Genomic DNA, 14313 nt, shown 5'->3' with positions numbered 1-14313 from the left:
TAGACAATATAGATTTATAGGAGGGTCATCGAAGACTGAAAGTCGATATCTGTTACCGTTTAGTCTTCAATAATTTGGTCAGTAAAAACCAAGTTTACTTGTAAAGTAAAGCTGTTAAATAATTAATTTCAATAGTTCTACAACCATCATTTGCTAGTTGCTTAGAATTTTCATTTCATTTTATTTTCTTCATAAAATTAAATACTCGACAAATTTTATTTTTATCTAATTGAATTTACCTTTTATTGACCTAATTTTGTTTTTTTTCGCTAACCACAAAAATTACGTTTTTGCAGAGAAAGATTATTTTACTGACGAAATTTCTGATCACATAAAATTTTAGAGTTTTTATTTCTTCGCCAAAATGAATAATAATACTGTCCAAAAGTTTTGTATTTAAAAAAAAACAATTTAAGCAAATATACATTTTGCAATGAATATAAAGACTGACCTCAAACTAAACAACCTGCACACAATTTTGCATAAAATGTTTATCGTCCAAATGACAATCGCATCAACTGATAATGATCATATTTGACTCCACCCTGACACAAGCCATAAAAAAGGTACCTTCAACAATTTCTGCTGTACCTCTTTAATTCTACGATCGTCATTGTTATGCCATGTTTAAATTAATAATTACCATCATAAGAGAGAGAGATGGTGTTGTGTTTCATGAAACAAGAGATCACTGTTTTTAAATGAGATCCCCAGTATATTTAGTTTAGTTTTCTATGTGTCGCTCTTATTAACTAGCTCAGAATATTGATGAGAAATTGGGTTTCAATGGTGCCTATTGTGAACCACAGGAATCCTTTGGTAGATTTTAACTTCATGAAATCCGCGTGTCAACCTTGTTGATCGGCCAACATAATATCGCCATATGATCCATGTGTGTGCATAAGTGAGAGACGCGTTTTGCAATTTATACCAAAGAGGTACACACTCTGGGTGTATAGTATGGATGATGTTGAACAAAAAAAAAAGCCACGGCGCCGATGGATTTGCTTGTTGATCTGTGCCAAAGAGAGCGAGAGAAGCTCGACGTTGTCCATATAATATGTAAAGTACAATATCGTGTTTTTTAAAAGCGATCGCCACATCGAGCTTTTTAGTTGAACTTGAACAATCGCAGCGGATCAATCGATCAGAGGTTTATCGAGTGGTCAGATTTGAGTTGTGTATTTTGTGTTCGTGTCTCCTTGTTTTTTTCCTCATTTTTCAATTTTATTTTATTTACATTCCGACTTCTTGTCTTTTCCAACTATATTTGTTTTCAAACAAAACATTCCACGGATTTTTCCTGGAATTTTTTGGAAAAACCAAATAATTAGCTAGACTGATGAATTTATAAAGAATAGTAAAAACTCTGTGAAAGTGTTTGGTTTTGAGGACATAAACTTAGTTCAACTCTACGATTTTTGATTTTTCTTTTTTGGCTTGAGTGACAAAAGTTGTGAAAGATCCTAATTTCAAAATAAAGGAAGACACGCCACAACCATGGCGGACTCAAGTGATTTAGTGCCGATGCATATCGATGAGGATAATTTGCATTTGACAAATTATACCAATTCATCGGATAGGCAGGTGGCGGCAAAAGTGGAGCGCAATAAACGATACTACATTCAGATGCAGAAAAATTCCTCAGAGTCTGAATATGTGGGAAAGCGCGAACCGGGAAAGAATCGCCATGTGACGAAACATACCCTTAAGAAAGTGGTGACAATGGGGCGATTTGAGGAGTTTGTCAATCCCGTGGACATCTCCACTGTACGCCGTCACAATTATCCGGCCATAGAGTCCAAGAAAATGGTGAGAAGAACCTCTTTTTCCAGTTATACAGAATTCATAGTGACAGGTTTGGTGCATTTTGTGCACTGTTCTAACGCACTTTCCATGAAAGAATGCACCAGGTGTCTCAGTGATGGCTTTTTCACTGTGACACCCATAATCATTGATGAAAAATCTCACTTCTCAATGAAACGCGACGATGTGTGTGGATCGATGACGTAACTTTAGCGGTTTGGCATTGATTTGTCGTACAACCTGAGCGATATAATGAGGGGTTAACAAATGACGATCATATAAGCTTTTAACGATGTTTACATTGAAAAATGGGAAATTTGGTCAAATAGTTAAGATTTCTTCTAAGTACTGGGATCTCATTGATTCATTAAAGTGTCCATTGCCGTTTTAGCGCTTCTTCTAGTCCTTCTAGTCCCAGAACGAAATTACGGAAAGTTTCATTAGACATTGCTAATTTAAAATAATAGGATTAATGTTTCTTAGAGATAAGAGATATGAGTCATGTTAGAATACAAAAGTCCTTATCCCAAATTCGATCATGAACAATTCGTTCACAATTCCTACCTTAAAACTTCGTACCTGATACAATTCGTTCCTGGAAATTACGTACCTGAACATTTAGTGTGCATAAGTTCAGGTACAAAACTAAAAAGGCATACATTTTAGGATGAGATAATTTTGTCAATAAACTTACATATAGGGCAAAGTTTAGGATTTTGAACAACATGGATTCGGACAAACTAATTTGGAAATTCAGAATTGGATAATCCAGTAATAATTTTCTAATTTTGGAAACAGGCCTAACAGGAAACTGGATGTACAGTATTTTTTCGAATATTTTTAATGGAAGCTAGGCTTTAAATTAATGTAATTTAGCTGTACAAAACAATTGTAGAACTAAATTAAATTGTGGTAAGACCCAGCTATATCAGTGTAGGCTCACCTGAATTTAGCTGAGCTTCTCCCTAAGCAATTTTAGACTAATTTGAAGATTCTGAATTTCCCAATACTAAGAAATCACAGATAGAGGTAACTTGTGTACAACGGTGCCGGTCAAAAACTCGAAAGCCAAAATCCTGGAGTGACATGATAACTAATTTTCGATACTATCGACTGTCAATTCTGAAAAATTTAAGGGATAGCTGCTGTTCCTGTAACAAATATAGATATTCATCAATAGTCACATTGTTTTAAGAAGGTTTCAATGAATGGCCTAACAATGCGTAAAAAGTCGGCATTCACTTAATCTAACAGATATAGATTTATCCATACTATCGATATGGGTCAAAATTTTGGGGTCGAAATCCCGAAAATCGAAAATCCCTAAAAGGCCAATATTCCAAAAAAGTCAAAATCCCAAACAATAAAATCCGGAAACGGCCACAATCCCAAAAACTAAAATCCAGAATGGATTACAATCCTGAAAGGGGCGAAATTATACCTAGAATATCGTGTGGAATAATTTCCTAAAATACAGAAAATTTCCCTTTGCTTTCAACAAGCGCGGCTGCAATAGTTAGAGTATCTATGACACTTAAAAATTCGGAATTTTGGCTTTCGGGATTTCCACCCATTCGTGATTTTGGCCTTTCGGAATTTTGGTTATGCGGGATTTTGACTCATTCGGAATTTTCTCCTTCAGGGTTTTGATTTCTAGGGTTTTTGCGTTTGGGATTTTAACCCATTAGTGATTTTTCAAATTCGGGATTTTAGCCTTTCGGGATTTTGGTCCATTCTGAATTTTGACCCATTCGGTATTTCAACCCATTCGGAATTTTGGTTTTACGGGATTTTGGTCCATTCGGATTGACTTATTCGGGATTTCGACTCACTCGAAATTTTCTCTTTCGGGATTTTGGCTTTTGAGATTTTAGTCTTTTAAGGATTTTGGCGTTCGAGATTTCGATTCTTGGATTTTGACCGGCACTAGTGTACGCAAATTTAAGAAGCTGAAAATCCTGCACGATTTTACTAATTTTTAATATGAACAAGTTTAGAATAAGCAAAATACCTTCATTCTTCAAAGCGATAAATTAGGATCTAATGGATTACAAAACGTTTAGAAGTTTGATGAATAAAGCATTGACTAGCGGAAGTCAATAAGTTTTGTTTTTAGCTTAAATCGCTTCATATTTTTTCGAAATTTTCATCCATTTTGTAAGAAGAATATCCAGCTGGTCCCCATGGAGAGTTCCGGGTAGTATATTTGTTCAAAATATCAAAACATTTTTGTCAAGAAATCTCAATTTTCTACTCAAAAATGCTTCAAATATTTAGAATAAACTATGAAAAGATTGTTTTTAGGGTGAATATAAAATGGAAACATTTTAATTTCTAAATCATACACTTTTTAAGTGCTGTGGGCATTTTAAATACTTATAAATATTTGTATTCTAAGCTGAAATGAAACTGTACATCTATGTATTGAATTTTAAATAATTCTAAGCATTAGGAAAAGATCTTATATGAAAAATTAAATGCCAGATTGATTGGTATTCTTAATCACTGAGAAAAAAATAGGGTGCGATTAACTTTTCTTCCTCATAATTTTAACACTTTTTAGGTGTAAAAATATATCAACATTTTTTAATGTTAATTTTACACCTTTTTAAGGGTAAAATTAAGATGAAAAAGGGTAACTTTAACGCCTAATACACCTAAAAAGCATAATATTTACACCGATTTCGGATCAATAATGCAGGGTAAAATTAACATTTCCGGAATGTTATTTTAACATTTTCGGATTTCTCTGACTCAGTGACTAAATCAAAATATCACTTCTTTTGGGTACTCAATAGCCCCTTTGCAGTGTGTAATATTTATGAGCAGGCAAAATGTAATTGCGTGAGTGTTTTACGATACGATGTGCGCGAAAAAGAGACACAATGAATTGCCAATGAGAGTGAAAAAACACCCACACTGGACATTCTTGAACTGCTTAAAAAAGTCCATTTTTGGATTTTTAATACATGAATAAATGGGTAAATAAAAACCCTCCTCAACCTTCTGCACCCACCCATTTGTTGTGCGTTTTTTTTACTGACATCTTCATGTCTGTTCTGTGGAGGAATTACACATGGATTAAGTAATGTTGTTTTATTATACATCTCTTGCATTTTTACCTGGTTGGTCGCGCGATTAAATAGCAAAATTGTGTGGGATTAGAACTGACACGTCGGAGGTTGGAGAATTGACGAGAATTGGTTTAAAATATATATTCCCCCTTAATGTTTTTTCCATCTCTTTTTAACTGGTGGTGTTTTTAAATGTGAGATTAACTATTTGATATGTCAATAATTTCTCATGCCTCGTTTATGCCCAAGTTTTTGCAAATAGTGCAAATATTTCAACGTAAGTTTTTTTTTTCTTCTCTTTTCTTGTAAAGAGGTGGATGAATGAAAGCGTGTGGTGGCCTTTTGCAGAAAAGAAGTAAATAAAAGAAAAAAAAAAAACAGAAAAAGACCTCGATATAGAAATTTTATAAAATGTTGTCAAGTATGGAACGAATTTCCCGATATGTTTATATTATATTACAACATTCAGACTAGAAATAGTTTTCATACGTAATTTTCTGCATTCGTAAGATATGCAAAAAATATATATTGACGACAAACTGTTGATAAGAGTTCTATGAATAAATTTTTTCTCTATGCAAACCTTTAGGAATTTTTTTTGCTTGAGATTAAGATATTTATTTTTGACCATCAACATCATCAAAATCCATCCAAATTGGATGGTATCGAATGAGACACGGAGTGTCTGTCTTGCCTTTTTTGTCCAAGGCACATGGGCGTCTGTGAAATCTTGTGGCTTTCCATGCAAGTTCATGAGAAGTCTAGTGCTTCTTCTCCTGGAAAAAAATATCACAGAGATCACATCATTTTTTATAAATATTTTATTATTATTGTTTTATTTTTCTATAGTGATCTTTGAAATGTGATCTTTGGCGATCATTAGCAATCTTTTGACCAATCTTCAGTGTTATTGAATTTGTTTGACCATTTTTGGTACAATCCGAGGATTTATTGGGGAATGATTGGGCAATATCTGATTTAGAGTAATGATATAGTTGTTTTTATTCCCTTGAAAAGTATTCCGATATGGTTCGAAAGAAGGGAAAGAGGAGATTGGGTCAGGGAAAAAAATAATTCAAAGAAATATCTGATTTCAATGTTTTCTCACACTCAAAATTTAAGAGGAAGTCACATTGATTGAGGGGAAACAGTGTTTGCTTTCAATTTAGCCATAACATAGAAAAGAACTAAAGAAAACCATATATACTGATAAAGTCCTCCCAAAAAACACACATTTTTATTAAGAGGCTCCGAAAGAGAGATTTCCTCGACAGTTGCGGGTGTGGATTGTATGCTAAAATGAAGAGGAGGAACAAGTGGCCATCTGTTGATTATGTTCAGTCGGTTAACTTTTTTTTGTTGTTGGAGGTGGCAGAAAGTCTCTGTCGAAAATTGTGTGGGAACACTCCCAAAAACAAAAAAAAAATGTTCTTATACAGAGAACACTCATCTATTTCCATTTAAAATCTTTTAATTATCATGCAATTAATTGGGGTGACTCCTATGCTCTATATATCACTAGCGAGTTCTAAGAAGAATTTAAAGGAATATTTTTTCAGTGGGAAAATTTAACAAAATTTTTGTTGTGTGAATCTATAATGCTCTGTTGTCTTTCTCGGTGTGATAAAAAAGAACTGTCACATACTCACACGATGATGGATTAATTTGGAGGTCAATAAAAATTCCTTCCTCATTACACCTTCATGGTATTTTTAATTAGAAGCTCTTATGGCTCTTTTTTTTTAGAGGAAAAAGTCTGATTAGCTCTGATAAGAAACATATTGATTAGTCTTTTCTAAAAAGTTTCTTTTTTTTAATTTCTCGAAAATAGAGATAAATTTGGTGTTGTTTTGGGAAATAATGTTAACAATGGGTGTATTTAGATATTTCTTACAAAATTGTATTCTTTTTTATGAAACACAATGGCAACACTAGAATATGTAATGCAATTGTTCCTCTAATTAAAGTATGTGGGCGGAAAAGTAAACAAAGTTTTAAGAACTTTTCTAGTATTTTTTTTCTTTATGTACATATAATATTTAGGTACTCTTTATTTAGAAAAAATAGAATATAAGGTGGGATTTTTTACGGTAGCTCAGAGGAATTTTGATCATTGCTGTCGAAATAACGAAGTTAGAATTTTTTTCAATTTAAGTCGAGAGCATGACCCCCGGGTAAAGTTCCAGGATACTGCGGAAAAGAAAATTGTAAGGAATAAAATGAGTATTCCAGAGATATTTTCCTCTCTTTTTTAAGTAATTTTCCAAGATTTATCTAGAAAATCTATAGAAATCTATAGGATGTTTCTCATATAACACCCAGGGAATACATGAGCAATTTTCTTCACCTACTCTGAGTAAATCACCTGACTGCTAGCAGGGAAGCCTGGTAAACAAAATTAAACCTTGATTGATATGTAACTTTGTCTAAAGAAATTCATCTCGACTGAAGTATATCTCTTAAGTTAAAATAAATTTTATAAGGATTTCTCGGAGAAAGCTACTAAATTTTCCCCAACTCTGCTGAGGAATTTCCTATTTCCCCGGATTTACAGATTGGAATATTATGTTCATATTACAATATTACTCATTTTCAAGATTGATCTAATCTAAGAGCTTTCAATCAAACATTTCGAAGACCTCCAAAGTTTTTTTTATCGTAGAATCAGTTTCATGTAACTCAATATTTTTTCCTAAAACTTGACGAATAAATGTGATTTGTTTTCAGTATAATTATGGGTATAATACTGGCTTCAGATCAAGATTTAGCTATATGATATAATTGTGTAGTGAAACTATTTTGAAGTTCAAAAATTAAAGTCCTATATAGCCTTACAGTGGAATGGTAAACCCTAAAATCGTAATTTAGAGTTGAGTAACCCGTATGATTCAGCATAAATAAGGGGAGCTTTACAGTAAGGCTTTAAATAAAACCCAGCTTTAGAAATTATTCATGGCTTTTACGCTAAGATTTGGAAGTTAGGACATTATTCAGGGGTCGATTTTCCCGAAAACATAAATGACACATAAATGAAATTGTCTCTAGTATTTCTTGTTAATGTTATCACTACAATATTGCCTGCACAAAACATAGTGTCGCATTATTCATATTATGATTGAAAACACTAAAATTGCACGAAATTACAATAAAAATCTATTCACAATTTTGGAAATAAAAAAGTCTCCTGCAAAATAATTCATTTTATCAATGACAGATTAGCACCACGGTCGGAAACACTATTGTTTAGTTCAGATATTTGCCACTATATGAGCGCAAAATAGTGTCCTTCGCGGTAAGGGATATATTCTGTGGAAGCTTCTTAAAAGTAAGGTACAGACATGGTTTATTGGTGCTATTCTCCTACAAAGTGATCATGTTTTTAGCACTTTACTGTTCTCAAGTTCTTCTGCATTATCGACTTGTCTTCATGTTGGTTCCTGTCTCAACTATTTTCTCAGTTCTGGCAGCACTTGCAATCGCAAAACAGTCGTGACAGGAACCAATACAAAGAAAAATAGTTTATGTAGAAACATTTGAGAACAGTAAAATGTTAAAAATGTTCATTTTTCATTAGAATAGCAGCACTATAATTCAGGGTTGACATGATAATTTATTTTCGATACTATCGACTGTCGATTCTAAAAACTTTAAACGATAGTTGCACTTCTTGTAATGCCTGTAATTAATGTAGATGTTTATCAACAGTCTCCTTCTATTAAAAATGTCAGAATGAATGGCCCAACAATCCGTAATAAGTCGACATTCACTTAATCTAACTGATATAGATTTATCGATACTGTCGATTCGATAGTGTCGAAAAGTTATCATTCCACCCCATGCTTTAATTCACGCTTACCTAATCGGACGGGATTTTATTAAATTCATTGTTTTAAATTTCAATTGAATTGAAATGAAATGAACTGCTTATAATTCTTTAACACTTGGAAGGACCCTAGTGGCAGCCGCTGCCAATTTTATTTTTTATAATGAAGAATATATCATTTCGCTTGGACGCCTGATTGAATGCGCGCAGAATTTATCTGGCTATTTTTTCGTTATATCATTTTTAATAAAAATTAAATATTAATGTAAAAATATTGTAAAAACAAAAAACTGTACTCGAAAGGACCAAGTGGCAGTTACTGCCATATGCATTTTATATGGGAGTTTTCCGTTTTGCAAATGTAATTTTCTTGATTATTAATGTGTATAAGAATAAGTGTTAAAAGAAGTGTTTCAAAGTGTTTTTGCAAATTATTGAGAAGAAAAATAATGAAAATTCAGTGAAGTATTGTTTCCGTAAAACGCTCGACGAAAAAGCATTCTTCTATGATTCTGATGAAGATGAAAACATCGAATGGTTTGAAATTCTTAGAAACAGTGACCAAGGAGATGAAATTTCTGGTTCAGAGACCAGAAAAGAACTGAGGCTCCGAATTTTAAAATATAAGTAAAAATGTCAAATTATTTTATAAAATCCGAACAATGGCAGCGGCTGCCACTTGGTCCTTTCGTGACACTTTTAGTTAGGGTCGTTCTACAGTAGACTCTCACTCAATCGGCTCTTTTTCAATCGGGCGTCAAATTTTGTTGACAATTTTCACGCTTAACTCTTTCGCGTCCATAGGGTCATATATGACCCGGGGAAAAAAGTTTCTTTTTGGCTATTTACATTAATTGAAATCTAACTGGAGTCTTGAGAAAATGAGCCAAGAATCTTACATCCTTCTATTATGATGTCGTGCACGAACAGATAGATTTCAATTAATGTAAATACCCAAAAAAAACTTTTTTCCCCGAGTCATGACATTACCCTATGGACGCGAAAGAGTTAATTATGAAGCTAATTAGCTCAAATTCGCTGTAGTTCTTCCTATTTTATCGTGATTCTTTATAATTGAGCGCTTTTTGTGGAATTGACAAAGGCTTTGACGCCCAATTCTATCGCTAAACCGGATGACATTTCGCCCCATATTCCCGATTGAGAGAGAGTCTACTGTACGAAGTGTTAAGTTTAGAAACCTGTCCAAATTCTTTTAGTACCCTTTGTGCCCTCTCACGGTGGGCACTGGAAAAACATCAATTATCCATAATAAGTATAATTAACACTAAACCTTCCGACCGTTTTGGTCGTTTTTTCTAGCCCGCTTGGTCAAATACCCACCCGGCAAATTCTGCAGAATTCTGCAGAAATTCGTCAGATTTGAATTACTAACTGCCGAAAAATCAGCAGAATTTCTGCAGAATTTTGTTCTAAGGTGGATCCGATCGTTGTATAAAAATTCTGCAGAATTTTCTGCAGAATTTTCTGCAGTATTTCTATAGAAAATTTTAAAATTATCGGCAGAATTTCTTTAGAGTATTTAGCTGATTTCTACATTTCTTCTACCATTTCTAATGTTTCTAAACATTATTTTAACTACATAAAAATATGTATTTCAATTTATTTAAAATTCAATATTTATTCAACAATTTTACGTGAATACTCTCATTTTTTACAATATTATTATAATGTTATAATACAATATTATTAAATCAGCCATAATAGAAAATACGAAGGGGAAGGAAATGGTTAGAAAACACGAAAGAAATTCGCGATGCTCACGAAGTCGCACGACTATCCCGAAGCCACACGAATTATCCGATTGAATGACAAGAAACGTTAAAATTTCAAAAGTGCAGAATTGCAGATCGAAGTTTTGCTGGGTAACAGACCGCGGTAGGATACAAACTCAACAAGTTTTTCTTGGAAGACGAAAAAAAATAAAATTGAAGCACTGAAAATATATTATCAGTTGCATATTTTAGGAAATTCATTAAGTTTGATAGTGACACAGTTTGTACCGTTAAAATCGTTAAAATATATGTTAATTTTAAAAAGTTTTATTTAAACCGGTCAGTTTGACCGTGTCTTGGTAGGTTTAGTGTTAACAATGCTTTACAATTTTCTTTTTTTTTAATTTTTGCAAAAGTTTAAAAAAAACCTATATCGTGTTTGTTTCATTTAAGTATTGGTTGTTACATATTTAAAAATATGGTAAAGTGGTACAAGTTGAACAATGGTACAATTTGGACAGGGCTTTTTGTCTTGATAAATTTAGTACTTCATTTTTATTTGTATATTTTTAATGCTTTAGTTTAATAATTTGGTTTCTTGTACTGTATTTATCAAGAAAAAAGCCATGTTCAACTTGTACCGGCGAATTGTCCAACTTGTAACACTAATTCCAAATTATATCACTTTACACTATATAAAAAAAACACGTAAAATAGAAAAAATCATACAATTTTTATTATTCTAATATTCTTACATAATGTACCATTTTACGAGAGACATTCTCGTTTCAACAGAATGCTTTACAAGCTCTTCACGTTTAATGTGAATCGTAAAATTTTAAAAACTTTTTCCTAAGATTTTTAGCAATACTTTCAGACATTCTTCCAAGCATTGCAGCAGTTATTTCTTATCCAATTTGAGCTCATAGGAAATATGAGGAAGTTCTCTAAATAATTGTACGAATGACTGAATCGATTTATGAAACTTTGTCTATATGCTTCTTCAGTCCGCATACGTTAATCCCCATTATTCATTGTTCTGCAAACTTTTACGTGCAATAATAAATTTTTAGCATAGCTGTTAGGCTTCTACTTTTACATTGTGTTTATTTTGACTGAATTGCTGTACAATAATTTTTTTTTTAAATAGATAAGCGACATCGTTGTGGGACATGATGACAATCTGACCGCAAAGGAGGCACTTCTGCAGTGGGCCAGAAAGTCAACGGCTCGGTATCCGGGCGTGAAAGTGAATGATTTTACATCATCATGGCGCGATGGATTGGCCTTCTCGGCAATTGTCCATCGCAATCGTCCGGATATTATCAATTGGCGCGAAGCAAAGGCTTCAAAGCCGCGCGAACGTCTCGAAACGGCATTTCATGTGGTTGAAAAGGAATATGGGGTGACACGTCTGTTGGATCCGGAAGATGTTGATACCAATGAACCCGATGAGAAGTCTCTTATTACCTACATCAGTTCCCTGTATGATGTCTTCCCGGAGCCACCGGCAATGCATCCACTGTATGATTCTGATGCTCAACGTCGTATGCATGATTACAAGGAGGCAGCTCAGGAGTTTTTGTACTGGTGCAAGGAGAAGACATCATTGCTGCAAGAGAGAGTATTCCCAGCGTCACTGATTGAGTTGAAGCAATTGCTGGCGGATTTACATACTTTCCGTACTGAAGAGGTGGCTCAGAAACATCAAGATCTCTCCAATCTCAATGTCATCTATGAGCAGTTGAAGAAGTACTTTGAAGCTGTGACTGAGGAAGAGATTGATGTTGCCTATAGGCCAAAGGCACTCAATATTGCATGGGAACGCTTGATGCGTGCTCTGGGTGATCGTGAGCGTCAGCTTCAGCAGGAGACTGATCGTCTGGACAGTTACGATCGTCTGGTGGACAAGGTGTTCAGAGAGATTAAGCGAATTGACTTTAAACTCACTGACATTGAGTCCCGAATTGCCAAGGAGAGTCGCAATCTCGATCGGATGCATCCAATTGATGCGAAAAATGTTGTTGAGAGTATTGAGACGGATTTGAGGCATCTGGAGCAACCATTGAATCAAGTGAGCTCTGATGTGAGTGTTTTGGAAAATTCAAATTGTCCCGAAGCCAGAGAATTGAGGAAAGAAGTTAATAAACTCTGTCAGAGATGGTCACAAATTCGTGCCAATTTCCACACGAATATGGTGCAAAAATTGGCTGGATTGAGTTATCCCATTCAGGAGACTACGGTCACCCGGCAAACACGAACGGTGCTCGAGACACGTCAAGTTGACACCAATCCGTACTTTAGGGATTTGCAGGAGTATACTGAATGGTGTCAGAATAAATTGAAGAAGCTCCTAGCAGCTGAATATGGCACGGATTTGGCCACGGTGAAGAGTGAATTGCATAAGCATCAGCAGGAACATAAAACAATTGATCAATTTCACTCGAAAATTGTTCATGCTGAACGTCAGAAGAATAATTTCTCAGGAGATGAATACACCTTGTACTCACAGAGACTCAATCAACTCCAGAATTTGTATGCAGATCTCCTGAGTACGTCAACGAAGCGCCTTTCGGATTTGGATGCACTCCAAGATTTCCTCGTGGCGGCGACAAATGAGCTCAATTGGTTGAATGAGAAGGAAAGGATTGAGATCAATCGGGATTGGGCAGATAAGAATTTAGATCTATCAGCTGTACATCGTTACTACGAGACTCTGATGTCTGAATTGGAGACGAGAGAGATGCAATTTGCAGATATTGTGGATCGTGGTGAAAAGTTAATTTCTCAAGCTCATCCTGCAGCCAAATGCATTGAAGCTCATCTCAGTGCATTGCAGTACAAATGGTCATGGTTGCTACAACTCACCCTGTGCCTCGAAATTCACCTAAAACATACCTCCGAGCATCATGCCTTCTTCCAAGAGGTCAAAGAAGCCGAATCCTGGCTGACGAAGCAAGAAGAGAAGCTCAATAGTAAATACAGTCAGAGTGACTTTGGTCTGGATCAAGGTGAAGCACTTCTGCGTGGTATGCAGGAATTGCGTGAAGAATTCAATAATTACGGTGATGTCGTCCAAGCACTCATTCAACGTTCTCACACCATTGTGCCCCTGCATGAGAGGAAACAGGGTGTCCTACAGCCAAAACCCGTCCATTCCATTTGCTCCTACAAACAGGGTCAGATTTCCATTGATAAGGGACAAACACACACCCTTTTGGACACGTACGGTCGTGTCAAGTGGCGTGTTCAGGTCCGGGGAACTGAAGCCCTCATTCCAGGGGTGTGTTTCACCCTACCACCGCCCAATGCCAAGGCTATTGAGGATGCTGAAAGGCTAAGGAAGCATTTTGATCGATTGATTGCACTGTGGCAGAAGAAACAGCTGAGACTGCGTCAGAATATGATTTTTGCCACAATTAAGGTGGTCAAAGATTGGGACTTTGAGCAATTCCTGGCCATGGGTCCAGAACAGAGAAATGCAATTAGGCGAGCACTCAATGATGATGCAGACAAACTCATTGCCGAAGGAGATCCCAATGATCCGCAACTCCGGCGTCTTCGCAGGGAAATGGATGAAGTCAATGCCATTTTCGATGAATTTGAGAAACGTGCTAGAGCAGAAGGTGAGTCTCTTTTTTTCTTGAAACATTAGTTACTTAGGGTAAAGTGATATTAATTTGGAATTAGTGTTATAAGTTGGACAATTCGCCGGTACAAGTTGGACATGGCTTTTTTCTTGATAAATACAGTACAAAATTTGTTTTTAGGCACAAGGAATTAAATTATAAAACTAAAGCATTAAAAATATATAAATAAAAATGAAGTACTAAATGTATCAAGACAAAAAGCCCTGTCCAAATTGTACCATTGTCCA

At 34.9% G+C, this 14313-nt stretch overlaps 2 protein-coding genes across 10 annotated transcripts in view; both read left to right on the top strand.

The window, feature by feature from the left end:
- Positions 1-14313, top strand: part of LOC129802704 (dystonin) — a 150580-nt gene that overhangs the window by 27411 nt on the left and 108856 nt on the right. For all 9 annotated transcript variants that reach the window (XM_055848731.1, XM_055848732.1, XM_055848729.1 and 6 more), the window contains one exon: positions 11587-14062. In XM_055848731.1, the coding sequence (XP_055704706.1) occupies positions 11587-14062 (2476 nt within the window). The remainder of the gene's footprint in view (positions 1-11586; positions 14063-14313) is intronic.
- LOC129802716 (uncharacterized) lies at positions 1013-5339 on the top strand. Its single transcript, XM_055848751.1, has one exon. The coding sequence runs from the start codon at positions 1501-1503 to the stop codon at positions 2011-2013; it is 513 nt and encodes a 170-aa protein (XP_055704726.1). The 5' UTR covers positions 1013-1500; the 3' UTR covers positions 2014-5339.

Source organism: Phlebotomus papatasi, chromosome 2, assembly GCF_024763615.1.
Source record: "Phlebotomus papatasi isolate M1 chromosome 2, Ppap_2.1, whole genome shotgun sequence".
NCBI lineage: Eukaryota > Metazoa > Arthropoda > Insecta > Diptera > Psychodidae > Phlebotomus > Phlebotomus papatasi.
The sequence above is the reverse complement of the archived record's forward strand: the minus strand, read 5'-3'. Positions and strand labels throughout refer to the sequence as shown.